This window comes from Sarcophilus harrisii, chromosome 4 (genome assembly GCF_902635505.1).
Source record: "Sarcophilus harrisii chromosome 4, mSarHar1.11, whole genome shotgun sequence".
NCBI classification, from domain to species: Eukaryota; Metazoa; Chordata; class Mammalia; order Dasyuromorphia; family Dasyuridae; genus Sarcophilus; species Sarcophilus harrisii.
Genome location: NC_045429.1, coordinates 148,817,283 through 148,835,231, shown reverse-complemented (window position 1 = coordinate 148,835,231; position 17,949 = coordinate 148,817,283). Strand labels below are relative to the sequence as shown.

At 32.7% G+C, this 17,949-nt stretch overlaps 1 protein-coding gene across 12 annotated transcripts in view; it reads left to right on the top strand.

Annotated features, from left to right (window-relative positions):
• UTRN (utrophin) overlaps positions 1 to 17,949 on the top strand; it is a 639,104-nt gene that overhangs the window by 455,550 nt on the left and 165,605 nt on the right. For all 12 annotated transcript variants that reach the window (XM_012549387.3, XM_023503254.2, XM_023503253.2 and 9 more), the window contains one exon: positions 3,242 to 3,398. In XM_012549387.3, the coding sequence (XP_012404841.1) occupies positions 3,242 to 3,398 (157 nt within the window). The remainder of the gene's footprint in view (positions 1 to 3,241; positions 3,399 to 17,949) is intronic.

Below are 17,949 nucleotides of genomic sequence, written 5' to 3'. Positions count from 1 at the left end.
TGCAACAAAACACAGCAATACTTCCCTGTCCTAGATTGCTGGCAGAGTCCACAATATCCATTCTATCCATTCAGTTTTAAAAATTCATCCTGTGGATCAATTCAAGATTATTCTGCTCTTTACTCTTTTCCATTTGTCCATCTATACTGTCCATCTATACTGTTCCCTGTTCTACCAGTAATTAATCTGTGGGTTATTTTTACCATCCAAATAATGCTGCTAGAGAAAGTCATAAACCTAGATCTTCTTCAGTTCCTGTTATTTGACCACAAGTGCTAACCAGTAATCATTTTTACTATCAATGATGGACTCTCTAACTTCATTTCTCACTTCAACTGCTAGAGGTCTTTTCTTCTTTTCTCCAGTCTCCCTTATTTTCTTTAGCCCACTCTCCACAAATGACTTTGCTTCCTATTACTTTACTGAAAAAACTGAAAACTTGGAATATTCTGTTATTTATCCCATTTCATTTCAAAACTTCATTATATGAAATAATAATTTTCTCCATTTCAAGTGTAAAGGGTATTTAATGGGGCTCTGCATTCCACAGATGAGGCAATGACACCCAGAGAGACTGTTAAGTTGCCCAAAGTCATACTTTGCATACTAAGCAGATCTTGAAGTTAAATTGAGGACCTCTTTCTTCAATCTAGTGTATTCTCACTGTTCTGCTTCATTCACTTTCTCCTCCTTTGCTCCAGTTTTGAAGGATGAAGTAGTCCTTATTTTCAAGGCTAGTTATCTTTATTTGTGTCCCTTTTCCTGTGGGAATTTTCCTACTTAATCATTAGTCCCTCTTAACTTCATTCTTTCTCTAAAGTACTGGCTTTTCCCCTCCACCCTGTAGACATTCTCAGATTCACTCATTAAGACTTAAAAAGCCTCCTACTTTTCCCTTAAGCTATTTTATATCTTCTTCTCTTCATGTTAAAAAGTGAAAATCAGCTATCTTATTGTTTCTATCATACCTACTTACTCCTTAGCCCCTTGCAATCTTATATCTCATTGTACAAAAAGTGCTATCTCAAAGATTACCAGTGTTTTCTTCAAGATCAAAAAAAACAAAACAAAACTATTGATTCTTTTGTTGTTATCTCTTAGTGCCCACATTTATAACTTTCAGCCCTAGACTGAATCCTTCTCAGTAACAAACTATAGTTATCCCTTCTACATCACAGCTTTCCCCATCATGATTTCAATATATTGTGGATTGGCATAACAAATTTAATGAGAATTTTGTAGGAGTTTCCAGAAGCCACAGACAACATGCAAAGACCAATTGATGACAATACAGAAAAATGTTTAGAAACTCAGAAATGAATAAAATATATGTATAGTATTGAATAATATAAATATTTTTCTGTTAATACTATAATAATACAGATTTATTGTCCAGTATGAAAGGAGAGCTAAATATTTTTTACACAGATTTTCTGGATTATGAGTTCCTGTACCTCTAACTCATGTAATATAGAAGGAATAAGTGTACTAAGTACTCACAATTAGGTTAATCTTATGGAGATGTTTTACCCCCATAGTTCCTCACTTCTCCACCAAGGAATGGGGAAGAGGAAAGGATATATGTTTTGTGATGATTTTCAGTTCCTCAGAGCTCAGCTTTCTTTCATTTGCACTTTTATAATCATTATATGTAATAATATTTATTCTTATGGCCTTTTATTAGCGCTTATCTTCTCTAACCTTTCTGCCACATATTGTTTTTTTTGAAAACTATTTTTCCTGAATCTTAAGATCTTAAGTCTTAGTTTCCTTCTCAATAAAAATATCTGTAGTATTTAGCTTATATAGCTATTAAGAAGTTCAAGTTAAATGATAAAGTCAAAGAAATCTGTAACTTTTCGAGCATTATAAATGCTTGTTATTGGTATCATTATTATTAATTATGATGCTGCCCTTTCTTTTGATTTCATCAATACTGCTTTCTCTTAGTTATCCTAGATGACTTATTGCTCTTTTTCTATGTCAGTTAATCATTCACTATCCATTACCCACATCCTAATCATGGGTGACATTTTCCTTTCTTCTTCAATCTCTTTCTGGCCCCACATCCTTCCCAATTCCTAAGCCTCTATTTTATATCATCTATTTCTTCTTATTAATATTAAGCATTCTAAGAGATTTTATTATTACCTCTTTACAGGTAGCTACCCAACTCTCCCATACTCTTTTCCCACATTATTACATCTTCATTCAATTTGCACATTTCCAAATATTAATTCATCATTTTCCCTTCTCTCCACTCCTTTTTTTTTTTTAAACTTTACTACTTTTTGCTGACAACACCATAATCCTCACAGCCACTTCAGGGTTTAAAAACTCAGACCCACCTTTGATTCTTTTGACTCCCTACTTCCCCATAATCTCTCTATAACATTTCAATACAACTGCCTCCTACTGTCAACCCACAATAGCCATTACACTATTCAGCCTTTTGTCACTCACCTATAATAGCTTCATAATTTGTTCAGTTGTCTGTAATTTCACTCCTCTCTAGTTCTTCCTTCCCATAGCTATTAAAATAATCTTTCTAAGGCACAGAACTGTTCATTTTCTCCTGCTGTTTAAAATCCTTTTATCATCCTTAAATAAAATGCAAAAGTCTTATCCTGGCATTTAAGGCCTATAATGTAACTCTAGTGTACCTACCCAGCCTTATATTACTTTTTGCCCTGACCACTCCAATCACTACCAGCTGTTCTGTGAACTTGAAATTCTGTCTCTTTATCTATATATTTTATGCAGTTTCTCCTCCATACCTTGAATCTATACCATTCTCATTTTCATCTCTTCCTGACAAGAACCCCTTCTTCCTTAGAAGACCAGATTCATGTGTTCTTATCTCCCCACAACTGATAATAATTCCTCCTTGCTCAAATTTTCACTGAATTCTTCTCCTGTCTCACCCCCTATTTGATTAGACAGTATACCTTTTAAGTAGAATCTAAGCCTCTTAAGAGCAGTGACTTTTTCATTTTTTTATTTCATATTTCTTTTTGTACACATAATAGATGTTTGATCAGTATTTATTGTGTTGCATGGAATTCAATTAAATTTGTTTCAAATTCCTGGGTATTATAATTATAGAATTTTCTTTCCAGGAAGTCACCTTCCTTCTTTGTAGCAAATTAACCCTGATTTTCCAGAGCTATTAGGCTCCTAAGAAAAATTGTTGCAAAAACAGTTGACATTTTTAATAGTGGTATTCCTTCTCTCTCCTCAGGGCTTATTTGGAAGCCAGTTCTGAAAAATGGAGTAGGTTGCTGACATCTTTAGAAGAGTTGATCAAGTGGCTAAATATGAAAGATGATGAGCTTAAAAAGCAGATGCCCATTGGAGGAGATGTACCTGCCTTACAGCTCCAGTATGACCATTGTAAAGTAAGTCAACTCCGTCCTATTGGAAATCTTTCTTTTTTAATGTAATAATATTATAATTGTCTTTAGTAGCTTAGAGTAGGAGGACTAAGTCTAGTCTCAATCATGGAAGTCAAAATAAATGTATTAGTACAGCTTATATGTACACATGTATTATCATTTCCTGCCACAAAATTAAAAAAAAAAAAAAACACTTTGCAATTTGTTTAGCTGTCAGCTACTAATAGGAATTTATTCAGATAAATATATGTTTATTTATCATTCTGAAACCTTTGCAGAACTTTTAAAGTGTCATTAACGTGTTTCTAAATGATGTATCTTGCTGGTATATGTATTTTATTTTTTAAAAATTCAATTCATTTTGAACTTAAATACATAAAGACAAAAAAAAAAAAAATATATCTCCATGAACACAGCACAACATAAAAAAGGATTCAGTATAAATCCTTCATACCCTGAATCCATACCATTCATTGTTTACTTTATTAAAAAATATTATGTAATAGGTACTGCACAGTTTTCAAAATTACCCTGCTTTTTGTGCTTCCTTCTAAGTTTTCTTTTGTTCTCTGATATGTACTTTTTTTCTTCTTCTCCTGCTACTTAGTGCCAGAGAAGGTTACTGTTGGACCATGTGTGTGTGTGTAATCATACTATTTCAGTACTCCTATTATCAGTTTTTTCCCTCTGAAGGTGGATAACATTTTCCTTCATAAGTCCTTTGTAATTGATTTGAGTATTTATAATACTCAAAAAGACTTAATCGCTCAAAGTTGTTTTTAGAATAGTACTGCTATTAATTTATACAGCATTCTCCCGGTTTTCCTTATTTCATTCTTCATTATTTCATGCAAGTCTTTTCCTGTTTTTCTAAAATCAATCAGCTTATTATTTTTATAGCACAAGTAGTATTCCAATATAAACATACACTCCAATTTGTTTAACTATTATCCCTAATTTCCAATTCTTTGCCACCAGAGAGTTGATATAAATATTTTAGAACATATACATTCTTTTCCTTTCCCCCTATTCATTGTGGAAACAGATCCATTGCTGTTATATTTAACCAACTTATCTTAATATTTTGAAATGGCCATATCATGGATTAGAAGGTTTTCATATGTATATAAATATGTCTGTGATATTTTAGTTCAAAGCTTTGTCTAAAATAAAGGTGAAGCAACTAGTAATTCTGGTAGAAAATAGGCTTACTTTAAGCCTTGGAGCACTCCAAAAAGCCAAAAAACTTTCAGGCCTTTTCGAGGTAAAAAAGTTTAATTCTCCTTTCATTGACAAACTCTCTTATCCCTTCCTTCTTTTCCTCCCTTCCCCTCCATTCTCTCTCCCCCCAAAAAAAACTCAAAAAAATTCTGCAATAAGCAAATCAGCACTTCTATTCTTTGAATGTCATGAACAATGAAGTGTATTATCAGTAGATTTGAATTACTATTTTCTAAATTATTTGTCATGCCCATCTGTCATACTATGAACCACTCTCTCATCACATTTTTTTTTAAAGCTATTTAACATTTTAACATTTGTGAGTGGTCTGTTTCTATTAATTATAAAAAGAGCCCCATATATGCATGCATCATCATCTTAAAGAAGTATTCCCGACTTTTAAAAAAAGAAATAAAAATTTATATGATTTATTTTGGAAATCTCATAATTAGGGTCTACACAATACTGTTAAATGTTGTATTGGTTGGAAAAAAAACAAAAGGGGAGAAACTAGTTACTATATATATATATATATATATATATATATATATATATATATATATCCTTTATGATTTTAAAGTCTTTGCCATCTAATAATATAGAAGAGGGAAGGGAAGTTTTTGTGGATTTGGAGGAAAAACAGCAATGGAGTTTCATGGCATGTGTCCTCATTCATTATTAATGGATTATTGCATCATGCTTCACAAGTAGAAATGATACCTCCCAAAAAGACATAACCTCTTTGCCTTAGACTTCTCATCAATTATAGATAATTATCTGTTATAAAGCCCAAAGGAAAGTCGGACACATTTATATAAATTTTAATTTTGTTAGTAGTTTGTATGTCCTTAGTATATAGCATACACTAATGAAACCATGCTATCACTTGATACACTTGTATTTATTACAAGATATAGGTATAATATCTTCAGTAATAGAAGAGATCATTTGTTAAGCCCCTGAATCAGTCCATTGTCAGCAGTGACCTCACTGCTTGTAGGAAGCTTATTCTGTGGTTTGACAATTCTGTGATCTGTTCCAGAGATGTTCATAAGAAAAGCAGAACCCTCTATATCTGTAGTTAGTTAACTTGGCAGTAGTATATCTGGAGAGAGGTATGTTCTTTCTGACCCATGTAAATTGATTCAGTCAAGCAGAATTCACAACTGGCAAACTTAGTAAGAGGAATGGTATGAAATAAACCATATGTAGTTTCCTGCCCATTCACACATAAGGTAAGGCTAAGTTGTTTGGTAGAGGAAGAGGAAAAGGCTACTAGGAGTTTTTTTCCTTTTGAACTAGGGGAGCTGAGGCTTTGGAAAATTCATTAACCCATTTGATATACAGCTATAATGAGCTTTAAAAATAAAAAAAATAAAAGCTTCTCATTCTGGCATTACATATTTCTTAAGAGAATGGTAAGATTGTACTTAATTATTATGAATAAAGTAACCTATTAATTTGACTTGTTTCGATAAGAGAGTGAATAGTGTAAGTAATAATTTAGGGTGCTAGGGAATTAGATGAAATCATTGATGCATTATTTTCATTTATGATGATTGACAAGAAGGGTGATAAAAGACTAGAAAATAACTTCTAATTTATAACTCATGTCAAATAAGATAATAATTGTAAAATACTTCTTAGGGTAGGGGGGTCATCTGGAGAAAGGAAACCTGTTTTAAATGAGGGGTAATGAGATTACAAAGAAGGAAATCCTGGATTCATCATATATTTCAAAGGAGGAAGCAGAATTTCCAGGCAAATGATTGACTTCTTTTTCTCTCACTTCCCAATTCAATCTTTCATCTAACAAACATTTATTAAGTAACTAATATGTTAAGGAACCAAAATATGTAATGCCAGAATGAGATTTTATTTATTTATTATTATTATTTTAAAGTCCATTATAGCTGTGTATCAAATGGGTCACAGAATTTTCCAAAGCTTCAACTTTCTTAGTTTAGGAAAAAAATATCTCTTAGCACTGTTTACCTCTTCCTTTACCAAATAACTCTGCTATACCCTCTGGTGTTTTGTGAATGGGCAGGAAAACACATATGGTTTGTTTTAACCCATTGCTCTTACTGTGTTTGCCAGTTCTGTGCTTGTTGCTGTTGTTGTAAAATAAAAACAAAAGTCTTTAGTATGAAGGAATTTGCCTACTATCAGAGTATACATATAGAGACTGTACCAGATGTCTAGTGCAGTTTTTAGCTTTTGATAGTACATGCAGAAGAAATAGTTAAATTTAAGACTTTTTATGTAGTTGGTAAGCAGTGTACTAGCACATGGGGGAAGGGGAAAGAGAAGAGGACAGAAAAGGCTTCCTGCTGAAGTTGATATTGAAATAAAATCCTGAAGGAAATGAGGGACTCTGTGAGTTTTGAGATATGGAGAAAGTGCATTCCTGACATGGCAGTTGGCTTAATGAATAGGCTCAAAAATGGGATTTCTGGGTAAGGAATATAGAATAGGTCAGTTTAGCTGAAACATGGAGTTAGGGAAGCAATTCTAGGCTAGAAAGATAGTTGAGCTAACTTTGAAGGACTTTAAAAGCCAAATATTTGTACATGATCTAAGAAGATATAAAAAAAAATCACTGAAATTAACTAAGAGAAGAAGATGGTTAGACCTACATTTAAAGAAAATCAGTTACCGAGCTGTCAAACACATGGTGCCCAATACTTCCAAGTGCCACTGAAACAGATTAAAATGTAATTGGGAAGTATTTAACAAAGTTAATTTTAAAAAATTAGAAAAAATTGGGATTTTCAAGGTTAATATATAGTCGATGGGGATATATATATATATATATATATATATATATATATATATATATATATATATATATATACTATTTAGTGACAACTATTTATTTTTGAGTTAGATTCCATAGGTATAGAGGAATAACTTCTACACTAGCAATGGGAGGAAAACATTAGACAGGGAAAATAAAGAAATTATTGCAATAGTCCAAGTGACCCACAGATGAGGCAAGATACATAGAACTATGAGTCATCTGCTGGCAATGAGGGTGCAAAGAAAGTTGGTAGACATATGAGAATAGTAAGAAAGATTTAGATGCAAGAGATGTAGAAACAGCAGAAATTTTTAATTGACTGAGTTATATAAAGAGAGAGTGAAGAATCGGAGTAATTCTGAGGTAACAGGCCTAGGAGAACAGAAAAATTTTGATTTAGAAACAAAAAAGTTTGGTAGAGAGATGAAAGTGGAAGTAAAGAATAATGAATTTTTAGCATATTAAGGTTGTGATGTCCTTGGGACATCCAGTTTGAAATGTCAGTAGGTGATGTAGAACTGAATCACATGAGAAAGCCTGGGGCCAGAAATATCTATTAGTCATTTGTAGATATGATAAATGAGTCTGGAGTTGAGCTCAATGGAAAAAGAGTATATAGAAAGAACTTCTCTAGAGATAGATTCTCTGTCTTTCCAAAACATAACCTTGGACAACTAGCCTCTGCTAAGTGCTATGATTGATTTATCCATCAGAGGAGACTGTCAACAAGCTTTTATTAAAAACCTATGTATCAGTCATCATGCTAAGTGATGGAAATACCACCAAAAAAAAAAAAAAAAAGGCCTTACTCAAGAAGATACAATGTGGCAACAATTATGTATACAGAAGATAATTAGAATAAATTGGAATTAGTTAATAGAAGGGACAACTGCTAGTTAGTGCAATGGTTAAAATGCTGAGTCAGGAGGACTCATTTATTTGAGTTCGAATCTGGCTTCAGACACTTATTGTGACTCTGGGCAAATCCCTTAACCCTATTTATCTCAATTTCCTCATCTGTAAAATGAGGTAAAGATGAGGAAGGGAATGGTAAAACTCCAGTATCTTTGCCAAGAAAACCCTAAAACCCAGACTTAAACAGCAAATGAATAGTTAGTCTTGGCAAATGATAAGATTTTAGCTGGGATTTGAAAGAAATCAGGGATTCCAGGAAACATCTATGAGTTCTTCTTATCGGGGGGTGTTTGGGGATAGACAGTGAAACTGTCTGAAATAATTTGGGAACATAAGACTATCTTGTTTTAGAGGGAGGGGAAAAAAACAGAAGCCATGTCACTATATCAAAAGTTTGTTGCTGGGCATTAAGGTGTAAGAAGGAAAATGACCACTACTTAGAAGCAGTGGTCAGCCTGCAAGGGAGCAGAACTAAGAGAGCAGTGTCATCAAAACCACTCTGACCCACTCTGAAAAGTATATCAGGAGTAGACTGTCATGTGTAATTTCAAGCTGTGGGATTATGGTGATTTTAGAATAGAAATAGGAAAATAAGAGAAGAGAATGTTTTGAGGAAGGAGATGGTTGAATTTCTCAATCAAGTATTATTAGTCAATAAACTTTTATTAAGTTGCTACTATGTACCAAGTATTGCACTAAATGCTGCTTGCTTTTAGTGCTGTCCATATTCTACTTGATATGCTGGCATTGTCTTCGAGTAGAGCTACCCAAAAGATATTTGGAAATTTATAACTGGAATTATAGAGAGGAAAAGTGTGAGTTTTGGAAACATTAGTGAAAAAGTATCCATTGAAACTATGAGAGTAGATGACAGTACTTTTATTCCTGTTCTATTTCTATATTTTACATCATTCTTTTGTCAATCTTTTTTTGATGCCCACATTTAGGGGCTAAACAGAACTGTCAGTGAAACTTTAAAAGGAAATAAGCAAAAAAAAAAAAAAAAAACTGATAGTATCTGCAGTTATAAATGCTGTTGAAATGGCAAGAGGATAATGACTGAAAAGACACCAATGAAATGAAAAATTAACAAATGATTTTTGGTGCCTTGAAGCAATCAATTTCAGTTGAAGGGGGAGTCTAACTAAATTATGGGCCTTGAGGATACACGAAGTAGCACAGTAACTATATTAAATGTATTGATGGGGGATACTGGATCAGTTTTGTGAAAATACAGAACACTCATGGGAACAGTCATTACTGAAATGTTCAGAGCCATTATTCTAGATTTAAACAATTCTTACATATATTTTACTTGTAATTAAGCAATATGAGCTCCAGTGTTGGTATGCGTCAGTACTGCTATTAAGTGGACAATTCCATTTGAAAAGCATGTCCAGAAAATTCAAGACTGGGCAGAGAGATTTTCCACATGGCCCTTTGCTACTTTAAAAAAAAACCAAATCTAAGCATTGACTCATTTTTCTTTAGTCACTCCTTCACATCATAAGAAAAAAATAACTGATTAGCATTATAATATTATAAAAGGATTAGCTAAGGGAACAGAGATTATATATTGATCTTAGTAGAATATTATAAAGTTCAACTTTTGTCCAAAAAGTTGCACTTCTCCGTGATTCATATACTATTCCAAAACTCTTGATCTCATCTACCCCCAGAGCTTTAATTAAAAAAAAAAAAAAAAAAAAAAAAAAAAAAAAAAAAAAAAAAAAAAACTTTAAAACTTCAATTTTCTTTTAAATACTAGCGGATATATACCCTATTTCTACATTTCTCTTTTATTGTAGAAGCTAATATAAGAAAATTTGATCTTACTTTTTTTTTTAAACATCAGTAATTCTTTAAAAGGTTTTTGATTAGCTCATTGCCTACTTAAAGCTATTTAAGTTTTTTTTTTTTTTTTTCCTTAAGTGTGCTGGAGCCAGCTTAGTCATTTATATCTACTTGATGATTAGGTTGCATCATATTTCTTTTACCAATGCCCTTGCCAAGTGACTGTATCCTTTGTTCATTGCAAACTGTATTCTTATTTGGCTTGGAAACTTAGTCCCCAATGGTAGAAATATAACTTTCACAGAGTAACTTCAGTATTACCAGGTCTTAATTTAGAGAAAAAAAAGAGTCCCTCTTTGCCTATGACTCATAAAATGATTTATATTACCTATGTTATTTTTTGTCATATAATTTTTTCTTCATCTGAAAATATATCGTATCAATGAATCTTCCATTTAAAGTATATCTTAAACATAATATTGTTATTACACAATATTAATTTGCTTAAATGGATTTTCTGAACTTGTTCTATATTCTACCATATAGTTTGTGATTTGAATTACCAGACTCCCAGATTGCCTAAGTTTCTAAACAGCTTTTACAAATGAGGAAATTATTGACTATAATATTAATTTTTTTATTCATTTCATTTTTTATTTTGAAGTTGCCATTTTTTATACTAACCTTGAGAGGGAAAATTTTTTCAAGTTATAGTTTAATCATTTTTAGAATTAAAATCCTTCATTTCATGCTTGATGGACTTAGAATGCAGCTAGTCAGTTGTTGAGTTGAGCATCATCCATGTCCATAATAATTTAATATAAAAGCAAAATGTTATCTATAGAGAGTCATTTGAGGTAGAAGACAGCTAGCTCTAAGGAGTGTAAACTTTGAGAATGGAGGATAGAGCCATTTTTTAGATGGCAATTGTTTTTGAGGTAATTGTTCCTTGATTCTTAGTAAAAAGGGATTTCTTTCTCCTTCCCATATTTTCCCTAGCTCCATAAGCCATGGAATATTGTATTACAGACGTTATCCCTCCAGGAGATACTTCATCTTGTAAGAAGCAGTCAGTCAAGGTGTGAGGTTCAAAAAGCTTTGTGACTAAAAAATTAGTCTTGACGAGCAGGCCACCGTACCCTAGACTTATGAGGGGAGGATATTATAGTTATTACAGTGAAATCTCAATATATGTCTTTGTTTTAACCAAACTGTTACAGGTAAGGTACTTGATGGTAGAGTGGAAACCCATTTAATATCTGGAGTCCAAGATCATCTTTCTCTGGGGGACTGAATAATCTCAGCAAAGAAATCAATAAAAGATAATTTTATGTTTTCAATCTTGGGTTATTATGAGTGTGTGGGACTTGTGCTAGACTCCCTTTCCCAAATTAATTAATCAAAGACATCTTCAGGTACAAAGAGAAAGCATTTATTTAATCCCTGCAGGGAGAGGCCCAGATACACACCTGGGAACTATCCCCACTCCCACCATGTGATGCTGGAACATGGCCAGCTTTCACCTTGTTCAGGGCTTAAAAGCAAAAGACCTGAGCCTTCTCATTGGATAGACTAAAAGTACATAACTATCCTTGACCAGTGGTCACCAATGTGGTCTGCCTTGCACAGGTCATGTCACTTCTTGCAATTTCAGTAACTTCCTGCACCCCAGGGTTTCAGGTATATCCTTCCAGAGATCATGTGACACTCTCTCCAGGGTCTCCCAGACTCAGAGTTTAAAGCCGGGGAACAGGGAACATGTGACTTCCTAAAACCTAAGGCTCAGTTGGGTATAGGGATCAAGTGACTTAAGCCTAGTCTCATAAACTTGAGAAAACTTTAATCAGTCCCATTCATGAGGATGGTTGTAATAAGAAATAAAAAAAAAAAATATGAAGAGAAGAGTTTAAAGGATAATATGAATTTAGTTTTAGATTTGTTGAATTAATGATACATATTTGGTCATCCAGCTAGATCTGTCTAGCAAGCAATTGGAAGTGGACTGAAACTAAGGAAAGAAATTAGGAGTGGATGGATAGATTTGGAAGGCTTCTTTGTAGAGGTGATCATTAAATGTGTGAGAATATAAGAAATCACAGAAAAGGACAGAATAAAAGAGAAACTAGGTTAGAGTCTTGTTAAAGAGCACGTTTTTGAAGACAGTAGGATGATGATAAAACATTAAAGATACTGTAAAAAACAGAATTGTCAGAGAATCTGTAAAGGCAATCACAGGTTGATATATGGAGGCATTTCCCCACCCATGGACTATCCCCTACTACATAGTTCTTGATATCAGCTGGGGAGTAATAATAATGGTAGTAATGAAGTCAAATTCTATGTAAAATTTTAGGAGGGTGAGAACTGAAGATAATTCTGTCATATTTAGCAATTAGCCATTAAAAGGTTTTTGGTGATCTTGAAGAAAACAGTTTCTCAATGGGTGGGATATAAGATGGATTGAATGCAGAGATGTTTGTTAGGTGTGAACTCACAATCCTGACCTACCTTGAGAGACCATCTATGCATATGAATAGATCTCAAAGAAATGCTATATAATCTTGAGATTTTCAGTCAACCATAAAAGTTTAATTAATTTCTCTGCTGGGAAAGTCCATTCCTGGCTTCCTACCTTTAGAGAGAGAGAGAGAGAAAGAAAGAGGGGAGGGAGAGTGAAGGAGGAGGTTTATTAATTAAAGAAGAAATTATTCACATGCATGTGAAAATCATAGCTCTAGACTGACCTAAACTTAGATTTAAATTCTTGTTCTAACTACTGACTGCAGCCACATATGCTTGGTCCACATTTTGCCTTATGAGTACAAGTGTCAGACTATTGCATTCTTATTATGAAAAGAATAATAATAGCTGACATCTACATAGCACTTAAGAATTTGTAACAAATTTCACTTCTGTGCCTTCTCACATCAAGATCTATATATTTAAAACAATATTTCTGCTTTTTTGGTGATATTTATAAAACTTAATAACTAACAGTTTGGAAAAAACTATGTCCCCCATATACGACGATTAAATTAAACCACTGGGATCACAAGTATAAAGAATAAAGCAACTGCTTTTCCCTGAGATAGTTTATTCTAACAGTGAAGATAACCAGCACCTATAAAGAATAAAAACAAACTTGTCTGTTTGACTGGGATTTCCATGGCAATTGGAAGATCTTAAAATGTTACATTGAGCTGGGAGGGATAAGCATTTATATAGCATCACCTGTGTGCTAATCACTTACTACAGTTTTTGCTTGAGGACAAAGATCATGTTTGCCTCTGGAAAATGGAGGTGATACTGATGTCTTTGTGGAATCCACTTGGATATCAGAATATATGATAAAATTAAGTGAGATGTGCTAAGTTAGGGGTGGAGTGGAGATGTTCTGATCTGTAATACTAGTTGACAATTGCTGATCCTCCACATTGTCCTGTATAAATCATTGATATTCATAATAGTCAAAAGAGTTATAAGAAAATTTATTACTTTAATGAGATTTTTTAGTGTGTGTGTGCTGAAATTAAAAAATGTAGGAAAACTGACATTCCTAAGAAAGGGATTATTGTACATAGAGTTAGAGGACCTAGATTCAAATTTTGCCTCCGATGCTTACTAAAATCCATTCAATCTTGGTAAGTCACTAACCATCTGGGACTCAATTTCATCTAGAAACTGAAATGGAGTTCGAGCTGCCAAAGTCACTTCTGGGTCTTGATCTATGATCCTGTTACAAAAGTAAATGTTTTGTGTGTAAAAGAGAATTGATTTGTACTTACTATAATAAACAACTGATTATATTAAAAAAGATTATGCTTAATATTTGAATATAACTTTATAATTTTATTTTAGAGAACAAAACAAAAACAATGAAAGGTACTGTCTTTACCCATTTATTTCCCTGGGGTCAAAAGGGAGATCAAGCACAAATCTTCACAATGTGTAGTTTCTATTTTCAAAATCTGCATGAGATGTTATCTACTTGAGAGATGCTGGAGAGAATTTTCCCCTCGTTTTTTACATGAATACTCAACAATATGTCTCATGCTTCATTTTTTCTGTCAGAGAAGTGGAACCAAAATGAATGTATACATTAACAGTTCATTTTAGAATATTAGCTAGGTGACTTTTTTTTAAAAGTACTACAATGAAGTTTTTTTTTTTTTTTTTATTGCTTATAGCCAATGTAAAGTACACTTGTGTTCTTTTTTGCTGAGGCTTTATTAGTGCTATCAAACTGAATAATTCTCTTTCCTTTTCTCCCCCTCTTCCATACAATAATGATTTTAAATTCATATGGGCTGATTTAGTTTTGAAAGCAAAGTGGGGAAAAAATGGTGAATTATATTCCAACAGATTCTCCTTGTACTTAAATCATCTTTTTAGTGCCACTAATAAAGAAAAAATTAGAGCAATAATTAGGAGTTACTTTGCCCAACTTTATGCCAATAAATTCAATAACTTAAATGAAATGGATGAATACCTTCAAAAATATAGCTTGCCTAGATTAAGAGAAAGAAGTAAATTGGTTAAACAGTCCCATTTTAAAAATCAAGTTTTTAAAAACCAATTCCAAACCTGTTGTCCTAAAAACCATCCTGAATTAGTGAATAGAGGTACCCACATTTGTATTTTATATATCTAATTTTGTACTTTGATATTTTAAAGTAAGAATTATATCTTAAATAGTTTTCATGTTATGAGACCAAAAAAATGCAAAGAAAATTCTGATATAAAGATATGAAATAAACGTAACAGAATAAATAATATACATTGATGGTGGCTCTGAATCCAACACTTATCTTGCAAAATTAATAGCTACATAAGAACTCAGTTTTTTGGCATTCTTCATTTGCTGCACTTTTGCCCTTGGCAAAGTGATTTTTGGACTAGTAAAAATAAGGGACAATATAGTGTCTTTGCCAATGTTATGTTCCTTAGAATGCAATGGGAAGAGTCCTTCCATAGATGTCTTTTTCATAGGATGCTACTAGGATTCAATTCCCTATTAAGTTACACTTTTTATGTGTAACCTTCAAATTATTTTACCTTCTCACATTGCAGTATTATCACCTCTAAAATGAGAGCATTGGACTATGTAATTTCTAAATTTCCTACCATTTGTAGTATTTTGTGTCCAAGTCTCAAGCTCTTAACATATGGTCCCTTATCTACCAAGCTGTGGCTCTTAACCTGTCATTAGCAGGGAATGTGATTTGCCTCATCTTTTAGTAGTAGTAAAGCACATACACGTTGTGTATAGTGTATTTCGTATTGTTACAGTATATTTAGAGTGGGAATACATCTGTGTGTCCTGGGCCAGAATTAAATTTGGGTCTAGCCAAAAGATTTCATGAATTTGATCTCATTTAGTATATTGTTCTAACTCAATGAAGTTACTATAGATTATGTAAAATGTCAATAGAGATTATTAAGAGAACAAAGAAATTTATGTATCAAAGAAATAGAGTTAAATTGAAAAATCATTTCAGTTAATCCACTGTCTTTAGAATATACTGCATGTGGATCTTTCTTCTCTAATGACTAAAAAAAATCTATTATGTCATTAAGTACCATCTAAAGCGCAGTTTCTTAGATTGTAGGTTAGAGAGAGAAGACATAATAGTATCAACAGTCTTCTAGAAAAGATAGGAATTATCCAGTTTAAGGGACAAGAGGAGGGGTTGGTCTTGATAGGGAGAAAGGCCACTTCTTCAAAAGAGTCAGAAATCAGTTAGCAGATGATAATTAGAAGGATATGAGATTAGAACACCTAACAGTAATAATAATAACTCATGCTTTTATAGCACTTTATAAGCACTTTTGGGTTGTTAGATGGCAATACATAGAGTGCTGGACCTGGAGTCAGGAAAACTCATTTTCCTAAGTTCAAATATGACTTCAGACTGTGGATGCAATGGACTGTGCATGTAATTCTGGCCAAGTTTCTTAATTCTTTTTGCCTCAATTTTGTCATCTGTGAAATGAGCTGGAGAAGAAAATGGCAAGCCATTTTACTATCTTTGCCACAAATGAATGAATGAAGGAATAGATAATGAATGAGAGGATGAGTAAATAAATAGATAAATGCATGAATGAATAGAAACTACAAAAAACCTCCAAATGGGGTTCATGTTGAATTGGACATGATTAAAATGAGAAAATAATGCTTATAACGTCTACCAGTCTGCTGTTTACAAAGTTTTTTCCTCAAAACAAGATGGTGTGCTACTATTCTCATTAACAGATTAGATTCTGTCATAGAAAGCTTTCAGTCTTTCTCTATTTCAGTGCATTGGGAACAGGCTTTCTGCAAAGATGTGTTGAAGAAAGATTGAGGGATTTGAAAGGAAATCTACATTAAGAATAGAAAAATATAAATTGTGCTACATTGTACTCTTCAGTTGAAAGAACAAACATGAAAGCCACTTCTTTTTAGAACTCAAAGCTCTTTGCAGCTCTGTAATTCTCTGTAATTCTTTGCACTAAACAGCTTTGTTGGAGTGTAATTATCCTGTCATTAATTCTTCATCAGGTATTAATGGAAATTCAAATTTTTCTCTTATGTCACAGATAGGTAAAACTTTTGTCTTGTGGGTGATATGATATTTAAATATTCTTTAAAAATTAATTATTTGGGGGCAGCTAGGTGGTGCAGTGGATAGAGCATCAGCCTTGAAGTCAGGAGAACCTGAGTTCAAATTTGGTTTCAGACACTTAACACTTCCAAGCTGTGTGATCCTGGGCAAGTCACTTAAAAGTCACCAGTTGCCTCAGCAAAATAATGATGATGATGATGATTTTTAGTATCTTGATATGAAATAAAATTAATGGAAACAAATTACATTGGAAGAATTTAGAAATGAGACAATTATTTCATATTAATATGCTATGATTTCTCTTCTTTGGAAAACTTAAGCATTTGATTAGAGAGGCAACAGTATTTCTGCTTAAGAAAGCCAAATTAATGATCTATAGGAAAAGTAGTAAAGTATAGTTTTAAACTTGCAAGAATCAGGAACACCTACATTTAAATCTTATCTTTGAAATTTACTACTGGTAAAGCTGGAACTCACCTCAGTTTCTATGCAGGTAAAATGAGATAATGAATGTAATTCCTTTGAAAGCATTAAGTACTCTATAAATATGAAGTATTATTGTAAGAGGAAGGTGCTATAAATCTTAAGTGATTTTTAAAAATTCCTGAACAATAACTTTTTTTAGTGTTATAAAAATAGTAATTGTTTGTGAAAAGGCAAATGTTATTATTGGTTAGATCTTTATTTTGAATATTATTCCAAGATGTTGAACTTCCAAAGTTATTGGCATTTGATATAGAAAATAACATAAGGGCGAATGAAGCAGAGGATTATTCACAAATAAATTGGTTTACTCTTCTAGTGGTCAATTTGGATTTTGTTATTTTGTTTGTTTTGTTAAAAAATAAAGAAGGCTCTTGATTATTTAATAATATATCTCATTGAGTGGTGGTGTTATTTATTACTATGTTAGAAAGGACCTCTGACCTTCTAGTCCAGTGCATATCTGATAAAGAATTCATTCCTTAGACAATATCTCTAGCTGTCATCCAGTTTCTACCTAAAACCTTTCATTGAAAGGGAATCCACTACTTTTGACATATCTGCTTTCACCTTTGGATTAAATAAATTAATATATACAAAGCATTTTGCAAATCTTAAAATACTGTAAAATGCTAGCTATTATAATCATCATTATGATCACCCTTATGGAGAACTTTCATCATTAGGAAGCTTTTCTTAAAATAAACCTATATTCATCTTTTTGTAAAAGCAG